At 40.6% G+C, this 16,965-nt stretch overlaps 1 protein-coding gene across 3 annotated transcripts in view; it reads right to left on the bottom strand.

Moving 5' to 3' along the window:
- Nucleotides 1-16,965, bottom strand: part of vta1 (vesicle (multivesicular body) trafficking 1) — a 68,869-nt gene that overhangs the window by 27,201 nt on the left and 24,703 nt on the right. For all 3 annotated transcript variants that reach the window (XM_044168093.1, XM_044168092.1, XM_044168090.1), the window contains exons 4-5: nt 10,516-10,591; nt 4,601-4,715 (exon numbers count right to left, since the gene is read on the bottom strand). In XM_044168093.1, the coding sequence (XP_044024028.1) occupies nt 4,601-4,715; nt 10,516-10,591 (191 nt within the window). The remainder of the gene's footprint in view (nt 1-4,600; nt 4,716-10,515; nt 10,592-16,965) is intronic.

The following is a 16,965-nucleotide window of genomic DNA, read 5'->3' as shown; positions in this document are numbered from 1 at the left end:
TCCAACAGAATAGCGTAGTGCTGACTAAATAAAATGAAAACATGGACTTCTGACCTGTGGAGAGCCAGAAGACTACCAGAGACCTTCTGCATTTTCAAATACTAGAAGCAGAGAGTGGCAGGGTGGCCTAATTATTAAATAAAAACCTATTTTTACCTTGTTCCTTGTTCTGACAGCATGTGGGTGTCCGGGTTGTGTGGTACAGTTCACTGTAACCATAAAGTCTGCATGTCAAATAAAATGTAACACACCAGGGACTCCCTTCATACTGTCTCCCTGTCCATTTGCGAAGGTAGTAACAGCTGATATATGCCTCAGAAATAAAGACAGCAATCTGTCAGTGACTGACGAAAAGAAAGAATAGTTGATTATGATGCATGCTGTCTGGCTCTGTCTCACTGTTGTTGTATGGGTTAAATAGAAACAACCTTTAAGTCACCTGGATAAAATAAGAATGTATTATTTGTTTGATGGGTTTAGTATAAACAGCATTTCAATTAACCATTTTGGTAAAATGAAGAAAGCACCTATATATGATTAGTGAAGTGAATCAACAATGTGACTGGCTTAGTTAGTCTCCTTTATTAAATAAGGTTTAGGGCTGCAACTAACAGTTACTTTCATTATCAATTAATATGCCTATTATTTTGGGCATGTAGAGTGTATGCACTACTTTGCAGCAACTGTGCATGTGTTTCGTGTACTGTTTGTACAGTGTGTACTGTGTTCCCCCGTCTCTCTGTCCTATTCTCATTAAGCGGTTGCACACACCAATTTCTTTTTTTGACTTCTTCTTGTTGTTCAGCCAAACGGTGGAACGCGTCTGCATACGCAGACCACTGACTGTCGTATATATAAAAGCGTGTGCGAGTCCACAGATGTCTTTGTCCACGTCCATATTGGGCTATGAACAAAGCTTTACATAGTCATTTCATCAATTGTTCATACAAAAATATTGATAAGTGCAGCCTTAACTTAACTTGTTTAGGGACCACAACAACATACAATTAAATAATCAAGAACATTTTTTTAAAAAAGCCTTCAAATAAAAAGAGGTAAATATAACAGTGGTGACTTGAGTAGTTTCTTTCATGAGCTGGAAAATCTTACAACACTGGTTTACTTAGAAATTCAGTCAGACAGAATCAATGGAGGGATATTCAAAAAGCTACGTTGCTAAGATGGCGTGTCCCCGTGGTGTTGCGGTCTTAGACACATACTGTGTAATTGCAATGTCTCTGGTTCGATTGCGGCTGTTGCATGTCACACCCGTTGATCTTGTCATGTTTCTTGTGTATCTACTGTCAAATAAAGACAAAAGCTAAGATATGTTAATTCTAAACTTTGAACAGGTGTCAGTTGAGATCTTAGCCACTTTAGTGTCAAACCTCTGGACCCCACAGTGGCCTAGAAAGTCTGTTGGTTGGCCAAAATGATGCTGTGTCAACAGGATTAACAACAACAACAGTCAGTCTAAAATCATCATGTCAGTAAGCAATGCTTTCTGATAGGGGGACAGATGTCACATGCACACACAAAAAGCAAACATCTGGGCTGTTGATGTGTCTGCAAGAAAAGACAGAAAGACAAACACACAAGTGTTGAAATGCTGATAAAATCCTGATGCAGACAAAAATAAATAAATAAAGAAAAACACCAGGGAGCAGGACACACACACACACACACACACACACACTGGGTGGGTGATATGAGCTGAGTGCTAGCGGTGTTATGCATCAGTGGGAATAAGCTATCATGATGTCATCACTGACATGGAGACCCTAATGCACACTGGGAGAGAAGGAGAGAGCAGAGTATGTAAGCAAACAGAGGGAGTGAAAGAGTGTGAGAGACATTAGAGGAAAAGAATAACAGAGATCGTGATGAGGGAAAGAAACTGTGCGCACATGTCTGCAGGTACAGTGTGTGCTGAGGGTTCCTCGAGGTGATGTCATGGGTGAGCAGGCGGTGTTTGGGTCAAACACACCCACATGTATGTGGAGTGAGTGGGCGTGACCGAGCAGATGGCCTTTATTTTAGTGAGGAATTCGTCAACATCAGTTCACTGACATGAAAAATACGTTTAGAGTTTCCCCTAGAGGGAAGGCGAATGTGTGTTAGCCCATAGGTGTTCGTGTCATAATGCATTCCTGTTTGGTCTTGTGTCTTCTCAAGAGGCATGATGCAATTTCTAGCCCTCAAAGTGCAATCTGAAAATGAGTCCAGATGCTAGAGTCCCATGCGGCCCAGTATAAATTCTACTCGTAGTTGAAGAAGTCACTAGAGTCCTGGAATTATCAGAATAATCACACAATTCGCCGGAGTGCTACACTCGAGGAGGTTTGCCGTCTTCCAAAGCCATGATTTTGAGCTGCAGTCTACATTTCACTTGTTTTGAAGGTTCAAACTCATCTGATTCTCTTTATCTCCATCCCCTCCCTTAGGGAGTGGAACTCATGTAATGAAGGAAATCAATAAGAGATAACATCTTCTCCTGGTAATTCATCATAATTTTAATCAAGTATTACTTACATGCAGTATATTATCAAAATTTATGGCAACATTTAATTAAACTTGAAGCCAAACAAACAGTGGGAAGAGAAATCTTTCTTCAGTAAGTTTTACCTTTGTCCTAGAGCTGGGTATTTTTTAAATGTTTTGATACCAATGTCAATAAGATACTAGAGTTTTGGTATAGATACCAAAACGATACTTTTTCAATACTTTAATTTAAAGGATATAAACATGGTTTTCTACAAAAACCTTGCTAAACTTGCATTATTGGTAAATGTTGTTTTAACACACACAGTTGGTACAAGAACTTTACTAAACTAAAACAAAGTCTAAAATGACCAAAGTTCGAAAGCTTTATCAGAGTTCTTGCACACATAAAGTCTCAATAACAGGTTCATGAGACCAAAAACTTCATATTGAGAAGCAACCAGATGTGTATGATGCATGGAAAAGAATAATGCAATTTAAAAAAAATACACAAGGCTCTTTATATCGGTATATTGAGCTTGAGAGCGAGACAGACTTCTTCATATTTTGGATCTGACTGACAAGTTTGCCTGTCAGTCAGATCGCCTGGCATCACCTGTTTTTCTTTTCCTCCTTGTCACAAATCTGTCCATTTTATACTTTGCATGTTGTTTTGCTGCCTGACTACTGTACATTTTGCTAATCTGACTTGTTAGCCTTGCTAGCATCACAGCACTCTTTTTTGTTTTTTCTTCTTTTCGCCCCCTGGTCATGCACCACCCCTGCAATGGCTCTAAGCTACTCTGAGAGCCACTTATGTGTGATTAATTTTTCCTGATAAAGGTCTACTGACCGAAAGATTCTAACTAAATACAGCGAGTATAAGTGACTGACATTGTGCAGCATTTCTGATTTAGATCAAGAAACATTTGATCAAACAATAAGTAATACTACTATATCCAAGCAATCAATGCCGAGTTTTGATAAATAGCTGTGCTCACCCAATCCATGATGAGGGAGAAAATTAGAAAAAGGAACATGTAGGATTGGAAAAATAATTTACATAAATTGTGTAAAGCCCTTTACAGTGGGTTCTTAATAACAACAGAATAAAAGTAAAAAGATGGAAAAGGCCAGATGAGACACAAAGAAATTCAAAACACATCTGAGGCCATTTTGTGTGGACTTTAAGTTTAACCCAAGGCAGACATCAAACTGAATAACCACCTGCCAAAAGACAAATGCTGGTAAGCTCTGAGGATGGCCGGTAAACTGGACCACTCAAACAGCCACTCGAGCAGAAAATCATCATTTGGAGGTCCTAATCTATTGCTATCTATCTGCTAAAAAGGCTGAACTATACGAAGAAAAGGCCCCCGTGGCAGCCACACAAAAAGGTTAGTTTCCTGCCCTGTTTTTTCCCACCACATGCTTCTCAGAACGCAATGAACTTTACAGACTGCAATGGCTATTTTGTTGTCTAATTCATTTAGTCAATCTCCTCTGGATCTAGTGGTGTTTTCCTGTGCTTTCTTTCTCCTAAAGGTTATGTTTCCTGGTGTAAGCCTGGCTTGAGAGGCCAGAGCTTTTCAATGTGATAAAAGGTCAGGGACTCCAAGTTGATCCACACTGGATATGAGGGAAACAGAGAATAATAAAAATAAATATCAGGTCAATCTCACGTGCATTAACACACATGGAGGCTCCTCACAGCCATAGTACATTCAGACACACACACAAATACCAATGTTTTATTCAGACTGTAATAATTGAATTTTCTCTCGCACACAAACTTTCTTCGATGTAAGAACACATTACATGACTAATCAACTTTAAGCACACTAATCTCCCAAAGTCTAGCGCAGGTCTTTCCTGCAATAGTCCCAGACCTGATAAGGCACACAATACAAAGCCAAGCTTCATACAGGGTTAGACTAACACACTCTTACACGCATACCTAGACGTAGACAAAACCATGTCAACAAAGGAAGTTGGCCTCAGAGTTCTTTGAAGAGGAAGCTCGGGAGAGAAAGCGGAGAATTGTTTCATAACAGGGAGCACAGCGATATGTGTCTTTATGTAAGTGTGTGTCTTCCAGTGCCATATCAGTGTGTCTCACCTGCTTCCCCGTCCTCGTCCATGCCAATGGGCCCGGACTGAGGCGTCTCTCCATTCTTCAGACAGTTGTGGATGTAGGTGGCCTTCCAGCGGGCGTACTTCCTGTGCTGGATGTTCTGGTAGAGGTCGAATAAGAGGGTAGAGAGACATAAAAGGGGTTATTAATTGTTTTGTAAGGTAGTCTGCAGGGAGTAGGGGTAATGAAATGTAGGTGAGAGTTGGTGAGTGGTAAGGGATGGGGTAAATAGTAGGAATTTGATAATTGGTAGTGATTGGGAAGTGGGTATGTGTGGGCAGGAAGCAGAAGTTAAGATGGGCATAGTTAGCCATGGTTAGGCAGGGTAAACATAACGGGTAAGTACAGAGGGTAAGGGGTTGGTGGTGTGATAGTGATTTTGGGGTTTCTGGGTGATACGCAGTAGACATTAATTGGAAGCAAGTAAGAGATAAGAATAAGTAAAAGTGAATTACTTGATGGGAACAATCCAGTTATTAGTTGGTGGGGACAATAATAATCTTTAGAAGCAGGGTTGGTTTTTAGGCCTTAGGGGTATTAGAAGTGGGATAATTGTTTTAGGTAAAAAGAAGAAGTTATTAGTGGTAGGAGAAAATAACATTAGGGCAAATAGTAGAGACATAATTTGAAATTGAACTGAAAGTGAGTTGGCCAGGGTTTAAATGAAAAGTATTATTTGTTGGGAACTTAAATATTCATTGTGTGAGGTAGAGGTGAAAATTGTTATGGACATTAAGATTAGACCAATTGTTAGGGGCAACGGTATAAGAAGTGGGGCAATTATTGGGTTAATGGAATGTTTGGGGACTTTAAGGGTGGAGAAATCCTTTTGGGCTTGGATTGAAATGGGTTAGTTTAAGTTTTAGAAACAGGGATTGACAAAGGTAGGTATTAGGGGGTAAAAGGAAGGTAACAATTATTGGGGACATTAACAGTTAAGAAATAATTTTGGGCCAGGACTGAAAAGGGCACATATTAGGTTGTTGGAGGCATTAATAATGGGGTAAGTTTTAGATGCAAGGTTTGAAATAGGTAGCGTTTGGTACATTAAGAGAGGAGAAAGCATTTGGGGTGGGGAAAGAGGGAAGGAATTTGTTTTTGAGGATATAAAAAGAGGGATGATTGTTAGGGTCAGTGGTTGAAAAAGGTTAGTATTACTGGTTGAGGACATTAAAACAATTTGAGAAATCATTTTGGGCAGGGGTTAAGAAGGTAGACATTAGATGTTTGGACATTAAAGGTGGGGTAATTATTTGGGGCAGTTGTTGAAAAGGTCAGTGCAATTTGTTGAGGACATTAAGAATGGCGAAAACTTTAGGCATAAATCAAAGGGGTATTTTAGTTGTTCGGGCATTAAAACAAGTAGCAGATGTTAGTGCAGGGATGTTGGGACATTAAAGGTTGGGCAACTGTTAGGGACAATAGGTAGGGAGTTAGTGAAGAGGCCAGAGGAAAGAGGTAACAGGGGCAAAGGTTAGAAGTCAACAGTAAGTAGAGGTAGTAGGGGGTTAATTGGGATAAGGGTGGTAAGGGTACATGAGAATGGGTTGAAGAGGCAGGATGTTTGAAACGTGAAACGTGTTGGAGAGCCAAAGAGAAGAGAGGGCAGCAGATTTACACTGGCAAAGCTGATAAGAATGAATGGAGAAATTCCTGCTTCTACCAAACAATGGAATACTGGAGTGCTGACGTCTTTTCTGTGGTAAAGTTGTGTTTGTTTAGGCAAAGTCTTACCATAAAAAAGAGTGGCTACAGGTGGTCATTTCTAATCAATGAAATAACACTGTTGTGATATTATACCACACAAAGGAAGGAAAGGATTTTTAATGTCATCATTACAAAATTTCAGGAGAAAGGTGACTCACTGAGAAGCTATTTAATCTTCCAAGACTGGGAGGTATCGGTTTCCCAAACTGAACAGTAGAGGATGGACTTCAAATTTGGGGGAAAAATGGAAAAAAAATATCTCCTGAACATCATTTGAATAGAACAGAATAGAATATAATAGAATTTTATTTTCCACAAAAGTGAAAAATCTGGCCGTGGCCCATCTGGCAGTTTATTAAAACATCAAAACATACACACACACATACCACACAAAAAACAATACTGACAGTATGAATACTCCAAGTAATAAAAAAACACCAAAAAAAAAGCCACCTTAAGAAAAATTAAGTATCTGTGCATTAAGCAAGCAAATTCCCTTTAGGTTCAAGTGCATCCCTGCTATAGCCTGAGTAATACTGGATTTTTGAAGCTTAATCAATATTTGAGAGTTAAAAAAATCTGATGATAAATCAGCCATTATTATAAACACATAAAATAAACAAATGTTCCCATTCTGTTCCTAACCGGATTCGAAGCGGGGAAGCCACAGTCACATGGCACATGGCACATGCCACCAAGACACCCTAAAATACATTTTGGATAAGGATCCCTGGAATAGCTTGTTTTTATAAACAATTGTAATGACAATATGTACTGACTGGGACATTTTACTGTGTAGAAATAAACTTAGTCAGTGCTCCTGGTGGACAAAGTATGTCATGGAGACACTGTTTCTAAACTACCTTTAAACATATTTAGCATTTCTGTACTGCACTCTCTTGTTACTTATAACCTGGCATATATACTGATCTGCAATGAGCTTATTTATCATTCTAGATCTAGTTTATATCATAAAACATGAAAAATGTGGCTATTGTTTGTGGTTTATACTGTGAACTACAAAAACATGTCATAATTGGATTGGATTGGGTTGGACTGGATTGGAAAGAGTTCCATAATCTGTTCAATCTAACCTGTAGAATTTTAAATCTTCTATTTGGTGGCAAAAGCTGGTATTCCCCAAATAAAACATGAGTCTGTAATACTACCAGCTAGACACAACGTCCTTTTAGTATATACTGTTTGAAAATTTGATTTGAGCGTTTGACCCACAATCTTTGAGCATATTCGTAGGAATCTAGACAGTCTAGCTTTAAGCTAGGTAAGTTAGGTAAAGGTGATGTCGGTAAACTGTATGTCACCTGTATGTCACCTTTCTTCAGGTTGTATATACAGCCTCCTGTAAAGAGCCACGAGTCAAGTCAAACATAAATACCTATTCTCTGTAGCATGAACAGACGATAAACGTCTGAATGTGGAACGTATAGCCTGACACTGTCCCTGTCAGGGCTCACTGACTCCTGGTGGAGAGCGATAATCACAGTTGTAGGCACTAAGACAGATGGTCAACACTGCCTTTGTCTGCAGCGATTCAGCGCTGTGACAGCCTAGGTGATAGAACAACGCAGATATGGCTTTCCGCTGAAACCCGGTGTTGATAACATGTTACTGCGGTCCTCTGCAAGGCTTTAACCCAGGCAGGGTTAAGAGTTCCTTTCAGCATTCAAAGAGGAACTTGAACTACCAAAAAATGTTATACTATACTATATATTTTCTCATGTTGCCAATATACTGATGCACAACTAAGTACTTTGGCCACGTCAGCATGCTTTTCGGGGTTCAATTCAATTTTATTTATATAGCGCCAATTCACAAGCTATCTCATTGCACTATTCCTACAGAGCAGGTCTAGACTGTACTCTTTAAACTCACAATGAATGGCATCCTGTCACATGTTTGAGTCCATATGTGTAAACAGAGAGTAAAAGTGGTCCTGCCTTTGTCATCAAGACTTCAGTGGTTTTGAAAAACCTTTCTAGAGAACCTAGATCCCTCTTCTTTGAAATTCATGCTTAAAACTCATCGTTACAGTCTTGCCTTTATCCAAGATTTTTGTTTCTCTTGCTTTTTGTTATTGCTTACATGTTTTGTTTTTGTCAATTGTTTGATGTTTGTTGTACAGCAGTTTAGAGTCACTTCTATAACTGTAACATTTACTAAAATAAAATCTAAATATATTGGACTGCTGTCAGGACTGGAGAAGAGACCATCTGACTGCGAGGGTAGTACTGATAATAGCAGGCTTAAGGCTTAAGAGGTCAGGGGCAGCTACACAGGGTAAGGTAGGCGGGAATTCAGTTTCTTGCTCACTTGCTCTTGACACTTCAGTACGGTGAATTCTGCCCAACATGGAGGGCTTGAACCTGGTTTCTACTCCTCTCTACTCACTACACCACAGTGCAGTCCAGAAGGAAAGCTGTCACCGAGAAAAAAGGTTCCTGATGGTGCCAACTCACCTGATCACTGGCTCCACTCAGCTCGTCCGGGAAGCTGCTGAAAACCTTTTTACTGCCTGAAACTCAATCCCTCCTGACTGTCTGTCTGCAGAGCACTAACCACCGGCCACTCTGAGGACTCATTGTCTGATGGTGGACTCAGTGTGTGTGTCCATCAGGCCTCACTGTACAACAGCTAACTGCATGGACGTAAGTGTCCTGTTGATGTTTTAATGGCTTCCGGGTGACTTGGACACAATGTCGAGAAAGACCTGCTGTGTGTCACACATTCATAGGATGAATAGGCGTGTATCCTTGTGTGTGTGTGTGTGTGTGTGTGTGTGTGTGTGTGTGTGGGTGTGTGTGTCACAACCTTGGAAAAGACACATTACCTCCTGTAGACCACACGTTTAATGATAAAACTTTACACGAGTGTCCCTACTCGTGTTTCTCGATGCTTGTACATCACTACATTTGATGCGGCACGCATACATTACACAACAGATCACTCTTTAAAGGGGAACTCCACCGATTTTAAACATCAAAGTGTGTTTCCAGGTGTTGGGGAGTACTACTGCATATGTGAAATAAGCAGTATAAAGCCTTCAGTGTCTCAGAGGGAGCTGTGTGGAGTCTGCTAAATGTCCTCAAGTGATGTCACTCGAGTCGGCGTCGGTCGGGGCTGAAGACTACAAGTTTGAAGATGAAACTAAAGTGTTGGTGTGGAGTCAGAAAGCAGTGAGCTCAGCAGACCTCTGCAGCTGCTCCTCTCTGCTGCAGGCTGCATTAGCCGCTACTAGCATAACACACCTGAATCTCTGACAGAACTGTTAGGACCGCAGGAAGAGTAGCTACTGTTGTTGCTACAGTAGCTAACGAGGATCTAAATAAATAATAACGTGTTGCTGATTGAGTTGCATTGTGGGTTATGTAGGTGCCAAGTTTTGACAAGGAAGAAGAATGTGTGGAATAGAAATTATGATATCTCTGATTCTGCTGCATCGATTTTTATACTAAACTGTCCACAGTGAGTGCAACAATGTAATACTGTAGGAGTGCAATGCTAAGTTGGTGGAGTACTCTTTTAACTGTTCTGGGCCTGTATGAGCTACACTGGAACTGCAGGGCCTTTTAATCATCTTATTCCACATTGTCTGACAGAATCATATATATTCTGTATCAGCTTCTTCTACAGTAACTTTTTAGTGAATCTCAGTGATGTTTACATTGAGTGAGATATTTCCATAAATGTTTGTACTCATTTTCCCCAAAATTATTTGAAATCTTTTGAATCTCCACTACAGTTTCAAATAAAGTTCTGTGGGTTTGAACAAAGTTTGGTTGCACAGCATGACTGACTCCACCACAGGTTGGTGGGAGGATAAATAACGTAAAATATTCATATAAAAGTACATTTTTCTGCAACACTGATTAAAAATATGTCCAAGCTACAAACAACAAACAGTAACTATGATGTCAGTGGACTTTATTTATGTACCTTAACTATGCATCTTACAGTAGCCCTTTTTTATCAGAGTAGTTTAAATTGATAAATTCGGTATTCGCCAATGACCACCTGAGCGCAAAAACCTGGTCAATATAAGGTCAAAAGATATTTCCCAATTTTACAAGTTGATGAGAAGTACCTAAATGTTCCACGAGCCACAGCCGCACACAGAGTTTGAAAACAGCTTGCAAAGATCAAACTTGTGATTCCCGACTGGGCCTTTATCTTACCTCCTCTGACAACTCCCCGAACACAGACAAGACATCCAGCAGCAGACTGGCTGAGTAGAAAGACTTGATCATGTTCCTGGAGGAAGGAGGACAGATGGCAAGAAAGATGGGAGATGAAAAGGAAGGATTGAGGTTAAGAGGTAGAAAGGAATGTAGGAAGGAGGGTTTAGAAATTAGGATGGATATAAGAAGTGATGGGGGGGAGGAAAAACAAACACAAAATTATTAGTTCAAAGTTTCACTGATGTATGATGCAATAATATGTCAGAACTGTGCAAGTTAAAAACAAGTTGTGTAGTTTTAAAGTTAAACATGCGGGAGAAAAGTTCTTGTCTTTCCCTCTCCCCACTTCCAATAAAATGGTTTCAGAAAACAAAGACTTTTGGCATGAGGAACAACCATATTCCATAAAAGAAAACCTTCAGGTATCATCTGAGGCCTGAGCAGGAAAGTTCCCTCTTGAGCTTGGAAATCTTCACTCAGGGTCCACTCACTAGCTTTTTCCAGGGCACCTCTTACTCTTCCTCAGCGGAAGGATTGTGCTCATTTGTCACAGAGATGGTTCAGTTGTCATCACAATGACAAAACGTGATGACAGCTGAGTCATTTCCATGATGAAGACCACGAGAGGTGGTTGAGAGCACTGTAAAAGCCAGTAAGTGGACCTTTAGTTAAGATTTTTTTTGCAATACATCCAAAGTATGCATTTTTCCTTGGCTCACCATCTCTAAAACATACCGAATAACTCAAATCTTGAATAATCCTATACCCAATAAGATCTAATACAAAATAAAAGTCATTTGCGATGAAGCACAAAGCTCAGCTCTGCGTGTACAATGGGCGATTCAACCGAAAGGGAATTTTATTTCCAGTTTCTCACAAATCAGACACATTCTGTACTCCTCGGGTAGACTGCAGAAACATCCTGTTTCAACAGCTGATGGTAATGGCCCTGATCTGAGCCGCACATACTGAGTGTGTGTGTGTATTGGCAGGAATCAATGGGGAAAGTTGAGTGATCCCAGCACACACACACACACACTTTTGGCTCACCAGCGACAGCGGCTGGTGGCTTTGAATATTAAGTTGTATTTATCATCAGCTGGAACAGACAACAGCCTGGTTTTCATACAGCGGCTTGTGAAGGACAAAACTTACAGAGACTCTGATGACCATGACAGTAGTATTTAAAAACACCTGGTCAGAAGTGCCTTTATTCCTATACTCAGGGTGGGTGGTATGGAAAAATCTTCCCTAACGGTTTATGTAAATGTACATCATGATAGGGAAATATATCAGGATTTAATTTAGAATCTGTTTATAGATAAAATATCCAGATGGGATGAGCACTAAACCATCCTGGACCAGAGTCAGCCCCCCATGTTGGCTCATGTGAAATGCAAGAACATTGCTAAAAATAGAAAAGGACATTTTAAATAACTAAATATTAAGTTCCTTTTAACAGAGTTTAAAATTGCTTGCACGTCGTGACAGAGGCAAACCCTTGTGTCATGCACGGTAAGCAACGGTTTGATGGACACGTTTCACTGAGATCTTCCCGTTGGTTTGGTACTCTGCAAGCACGTAATAGTGTAAAGCTGGACTGAGTGCTCTCATTGGCATGACATCAAAGTACCAGACTAGAACAGATGAGTACTGCTGACTGAACCCCGTGACGTCAGGCTGCAGCATGACGGGCAAACACAACTATCTCATTAGACATGGTTAATTCAAATGAACATCGCTGTCAACATATGCTACTGTATGTCTACGATTGTAGACTAAAATGTTACTTCATAACTCTTGGTCATTAAAAACATATCCAATAGCAAAGAAATGTCTTTTTTTAGAGTTTGGTAACCTCACCGCTTTAGGTGAGGTAAGTGAGGGAAGTATACAACAATGTGATCTGGGATCACTATTGGTTCTTTAGGAAACTCTTTGCAAAGTGGATTTAATGACCAAACAAGAATGAATGACTTACATTTTACTGACCTTTAACACTTAAAACCATTTAACTGTAACGCACCCTTAAAGACCTGGGAAACAGGGCTGATGGGCAGATACTAACCTTATTAAGAGGATCAGGTATCGGCCATGATGTGATCCACATTAAATACACTTCTTTGTCATTGTCAGAAAATGTTGTGTTTCCGCCCTTACTTACATTCAATCAGAGCCTCTGACTCATTTATAGTGCCAGAGCAATCCTGACCTCACATGACCTTACATTCAAATACGTCCATGCAGTGTGGTATATGGATGATACACCTGGGATAAAGACTGATGCATCTCTACTGGAAAAGAAAACATCGAAGATCTATCTAGGTATTACCATAACAATGTTCGACATTATATTAATTATTATTAAATCAAATATTATCCAATAAACCAATATTATATTGATTTATTTCCCTGTTCTATCCTATAACAAGCCATCATAACAACAGCTGCATGCATAAGTGAATAAGTGTGTTTAAATATTGGAGTTCTGGGTGTAAGGCTCGGGTCTCCTGGGTTTAAAGTAGACAAACTTAGAGGCCACAGCCCAGATTTCCCAGCACTTGGTTAGGGGCGATTTCCCATCATGACACATAGAAACACACACACACACACACACACACAGTCAAGGTAAGGAATATGAATGGGTTCCTTGTAGCACAGTGTGTGAGCTACTGAGCAGTGGCCTCAGCATGTTGGAGGAAGTTTCTTATTCCACCAAATAAACTTTCACCTCTGTGCCTCAACATCTGCGTGGGTGCGTCATGAATGTGGACACGTGTGCCAACGCATGTTTTTATGTATGTATAAGTATTTATGCCTGTGTATATGTACCCACATGTATATTTGTGTGCATACCTGTTTTTATTTGTAAGTGACTGCGTGTTTACTGTGTTTGTACCTGTGTTCTGGTTTGTGTGTGTGTCCAGCGGTGACATAACACACCGCTGAGGCCTGGGTCCTGTTAGCGCAGACCGCTGCTTCTCGTAAAACCGCAGGCTGTTTGTGTTCCCCCTTCGGCAGAACAGAAATATTACCCAACCCTCCTTAATATACCTGCTGGAAACAGAGAGCTTCTGAGCGGTTATTTACTCCGCAAACAGGGCCAGAGAAGTCGTCGCCTGCATCCATTCATCCTCCTCAACCTGCCGCAAGCTGCTCACACTCACTGACAGCGAGGGAAACTAGCTTTCCTGCTGTGGTGCACGGTTCATCCCCAGAGAAAGTTTAATGTGTCATTTCAAGAGTTCATGCATCTGCTGAACTATCAGAATCTTAAAACGTTACTCCGGTGGTTGTTTAACTCAACTGCTCGTGAATCTCTTGAACTACTCAAACCGCAGGTAGACGACCCAAATTTCTGACCTGCTAGAAATCCTCCCGATCATCCCAGAGCCAGATCATTGATCGTTCAGGTGATTAATCAGGCATGATGGAAATGCTACAAAGTGCCTCACACTGCACGTCAAACAACAACCGATCTCACAGAAATTCGGCCCGATTCGTTTCTAAATTGCTCCATTTCAGAGATTTTTAAATCCAGTTTTTTTCCATTCTATGCAGCTTTTCTGGAACTGAATATGTGAAACCAGCTGTAAAATCATTCTTATATTTTCCTGTCGTCAAAAGCCAAAAAAAACCAAAACATTTGTGGCTTTACAGTCTGAACAACATACAACACCGTCAGTATCTCTCTTTTTTTTTTTTTTTTTTACACTTCCCCCTCCTCCTGGTTCCTCTTAGCACTTTGTTCCAAAAATATTACCAATTTCTGTGGAAAGGGAAGTGCAGAACACTCCTGCTTTCAGTTAATTCCTGTCAAAAACACTCTTGTCACACATTTTGATATCAAATACTCACACACACACACACACACACACACACACACAGAATGCTGGCTGAGGTGGTTTCCTGACCTAAGCACCGGCTTCGCAGATGAAGCCAAAATTTCTAATTCCATGGAGGAAAAGTGACCTGCTGCCCCTGTAACTGTCTGGGACTGGTAAAGATTATAAAGCCCTCTGAGACAAATATGTGATTTTGGACTATGAAAATAAAACTAGACTCAAGAGATTTGAGAATCCCATTTTAGTTCCCTCGACTGTCTGGGAAAATCTGGGTGAAGAAAGTGGTGCAGACGGGTGTGAGCATCGAAAACAGTCCATTAAAGTTAGAGGAGCTCTGTGGAGTCTTCTGGTAAACAAACAAAAGTTACCTTTACATCACAACCTTTGTGTGCATCAGTACATGCACCAAGCCTGTTTTCTGACCTGCTGCACTGTTCTTGTAAGGACAGTCTCGTGTAAACATGTACACGTACAAACACACACATAAATACTTGCGTTCTCGGATGCACTGACATGCCACAAAAGTACACGAGAGGTACAACGGTTTGCTGAACTCACATTTTGCTACATATCCTTGCTTGGGGTTCAAGGTTAGGTGTGTTTTGTTTTGCTTTCTTTCTTTCCCTTTTATTTGGACAGTACTGGACATTAAACTTCAAGCGCAATTGTTTTGTTAGCATTAATCATCTGACGCAGGTGCGGCTTTGACAACGTGCCGATGGCTAAGACCAACCAAAGACAAAATACTGTGTTTCCCAGTGCCTTCTAAAACACGTGCCCATTACCAAAACGATTCATGAGTGTTTTCTGATCTGGTTAGAAGCAGGTCATTTTAAACAAACAACAACAGTATATATTCATTTGTCTTAGAATATGGACAGACGATCCAAGAATAATGTTCGACCTTTTCAGAAACACTAACGAAAGAAACCCTCAATGATAAAATCGACTGATACTCTGACACAGAGACTAACTAAGGACAAGGAAGGACCTCTGTTTTAAAAATCTGTTTTAACAAACACCAGCTGGGTGTGCAGTGCTGCTGCGCCGATCGGCTCTGACGTGATCCGAATCCACATGTACACAAATCAACGTATTCTCATACGAACCGTACGATATCTAACGAAAAGTTATGCACCATTTTTCGAGCATAATCCAACAAATGTCCAGCAACAGGCGTAGCGGACCTTCGTCTTCATGGTAACAATAAACGCGTGGTTAACGTTGTGAAACAGTCGTAGTTTGGTCAGGTTTAGGCACCAAAACTACTTGGTTCGGTTTAGGAAAAGATCACGGTTTGGGTTAAAATAAGTAGCTACGTTAGTAACTCACAGTAAGTCATGTAACGTAAATCACGTGACTTAACTTTCGTATGTAACGAAAAAAAATTTAAATTAAAATAAGTCAACGTTGACTTTTGGTTTCACACAGGACCAGGAAGTGCTCCGGGCTTTGAAGCCAATTTGACATAGTGGCCAAACAGTGGAATTACAACTTCCGAGTGCGTTCCTTTGACTTACATTGTGAAAGAAGCGACTGTAAAACAGTGGATACATTTTTTTTAGCAGCCCCCGTGAAATGACTATCAGAATTTGATCCATTCGGTCCAATAACATTTGGAAAGTCTAGAAGAGCAGCGCGATTAAATCATTTTATCAAACATCGCGGGACGTTTAAGCAGCAAAACTAAAAAACGTAGTTATAAACTTGACAGGACAGAGGAAACTCTCCAGAGGAAACAGAATTAAACTTTTAGCTTCTGAAATAAATGTTTTAGACAGCTCTGATTCATCAGGCCGACGGCTGCTTTACTCCCAACAGTTTCACTGTATGAACCTGGACTGTGTGTGTGTGTGACCTTTTGGATGTGTAGAAGAACACAGGACATTAATTAACATTAGATCCTGACTGATCCTGTCGCCGTGTCCGAAGAGTTCAATTATCAGTGAAGTTACACTGCTGCGCCTCGTGCGTAAATGCTCACAGCGTCTCTTAACGGGGAGCTTCACCCTATTTCACCCACCTGCAACCCATCTGATATTAAGGCCTTGGATGCTCCAAATTGAAATGTTTAAAAAGCACAATGTCTCCAAGAGACACGTCCCGTGCCGTGACAGGTGAGAGAGGCCGGCAGAGCAGCCCTCCCTCCCGCAGCAGCAAGCCGAAGCAGTGAGGAGTCAGAAATGATAATAAAATTTAACACCGCTCATAATATAGCCAAAGAAGAGCTGCCTTTTACGAAATTTATGTCCATTAAAAAAAACATTTATCTGCACTTTAATTCCATTTCAATGTGTTAAGAAATGACCCATGTGTATGGGAACTGACAAAAAAGGGTAACGCTTAAAATAAATGATGTGCTGGTGCACCTAAATGGAAAAGTTTGGCGCACCAGTGCCACCGATGTAAAGAGTTACTAAGAGCCGTGGGATACACCGACAGTCATGAACACATGCCGTCCCATTCACACAAAGCGAGAGGCTTTGTTTGACTCACTGCCTGTTGCTAAGAGACAGACAGGCTGAAAGGATTTGAAACAGAAAGTCTGTCTAATGACAAGCTGTGTGTGTGTGTGTGTGTGTGTGTGTGTGTGTGTGTGTGT

The sequence above is a fragment of the Siniperca chuatsi genome, linkage group LG16, assembly GCF_020085105.1.
Source record: "Siniperca chuatsi isolate FFG_IHB_CAS linkage group LG16, ASM2008510v1, whole genome shotgun sequence".
Classification (NCBI taxonomy): Eukaryota; Metazoa; Chordata; class Actinopteri; order Centrarchiformes; family Sinipercidae; genus Siniperca; species Siniperca chuatsi.
This window is presented reverse-complemented; position numbering and strand designations above follow the sequence as displayed.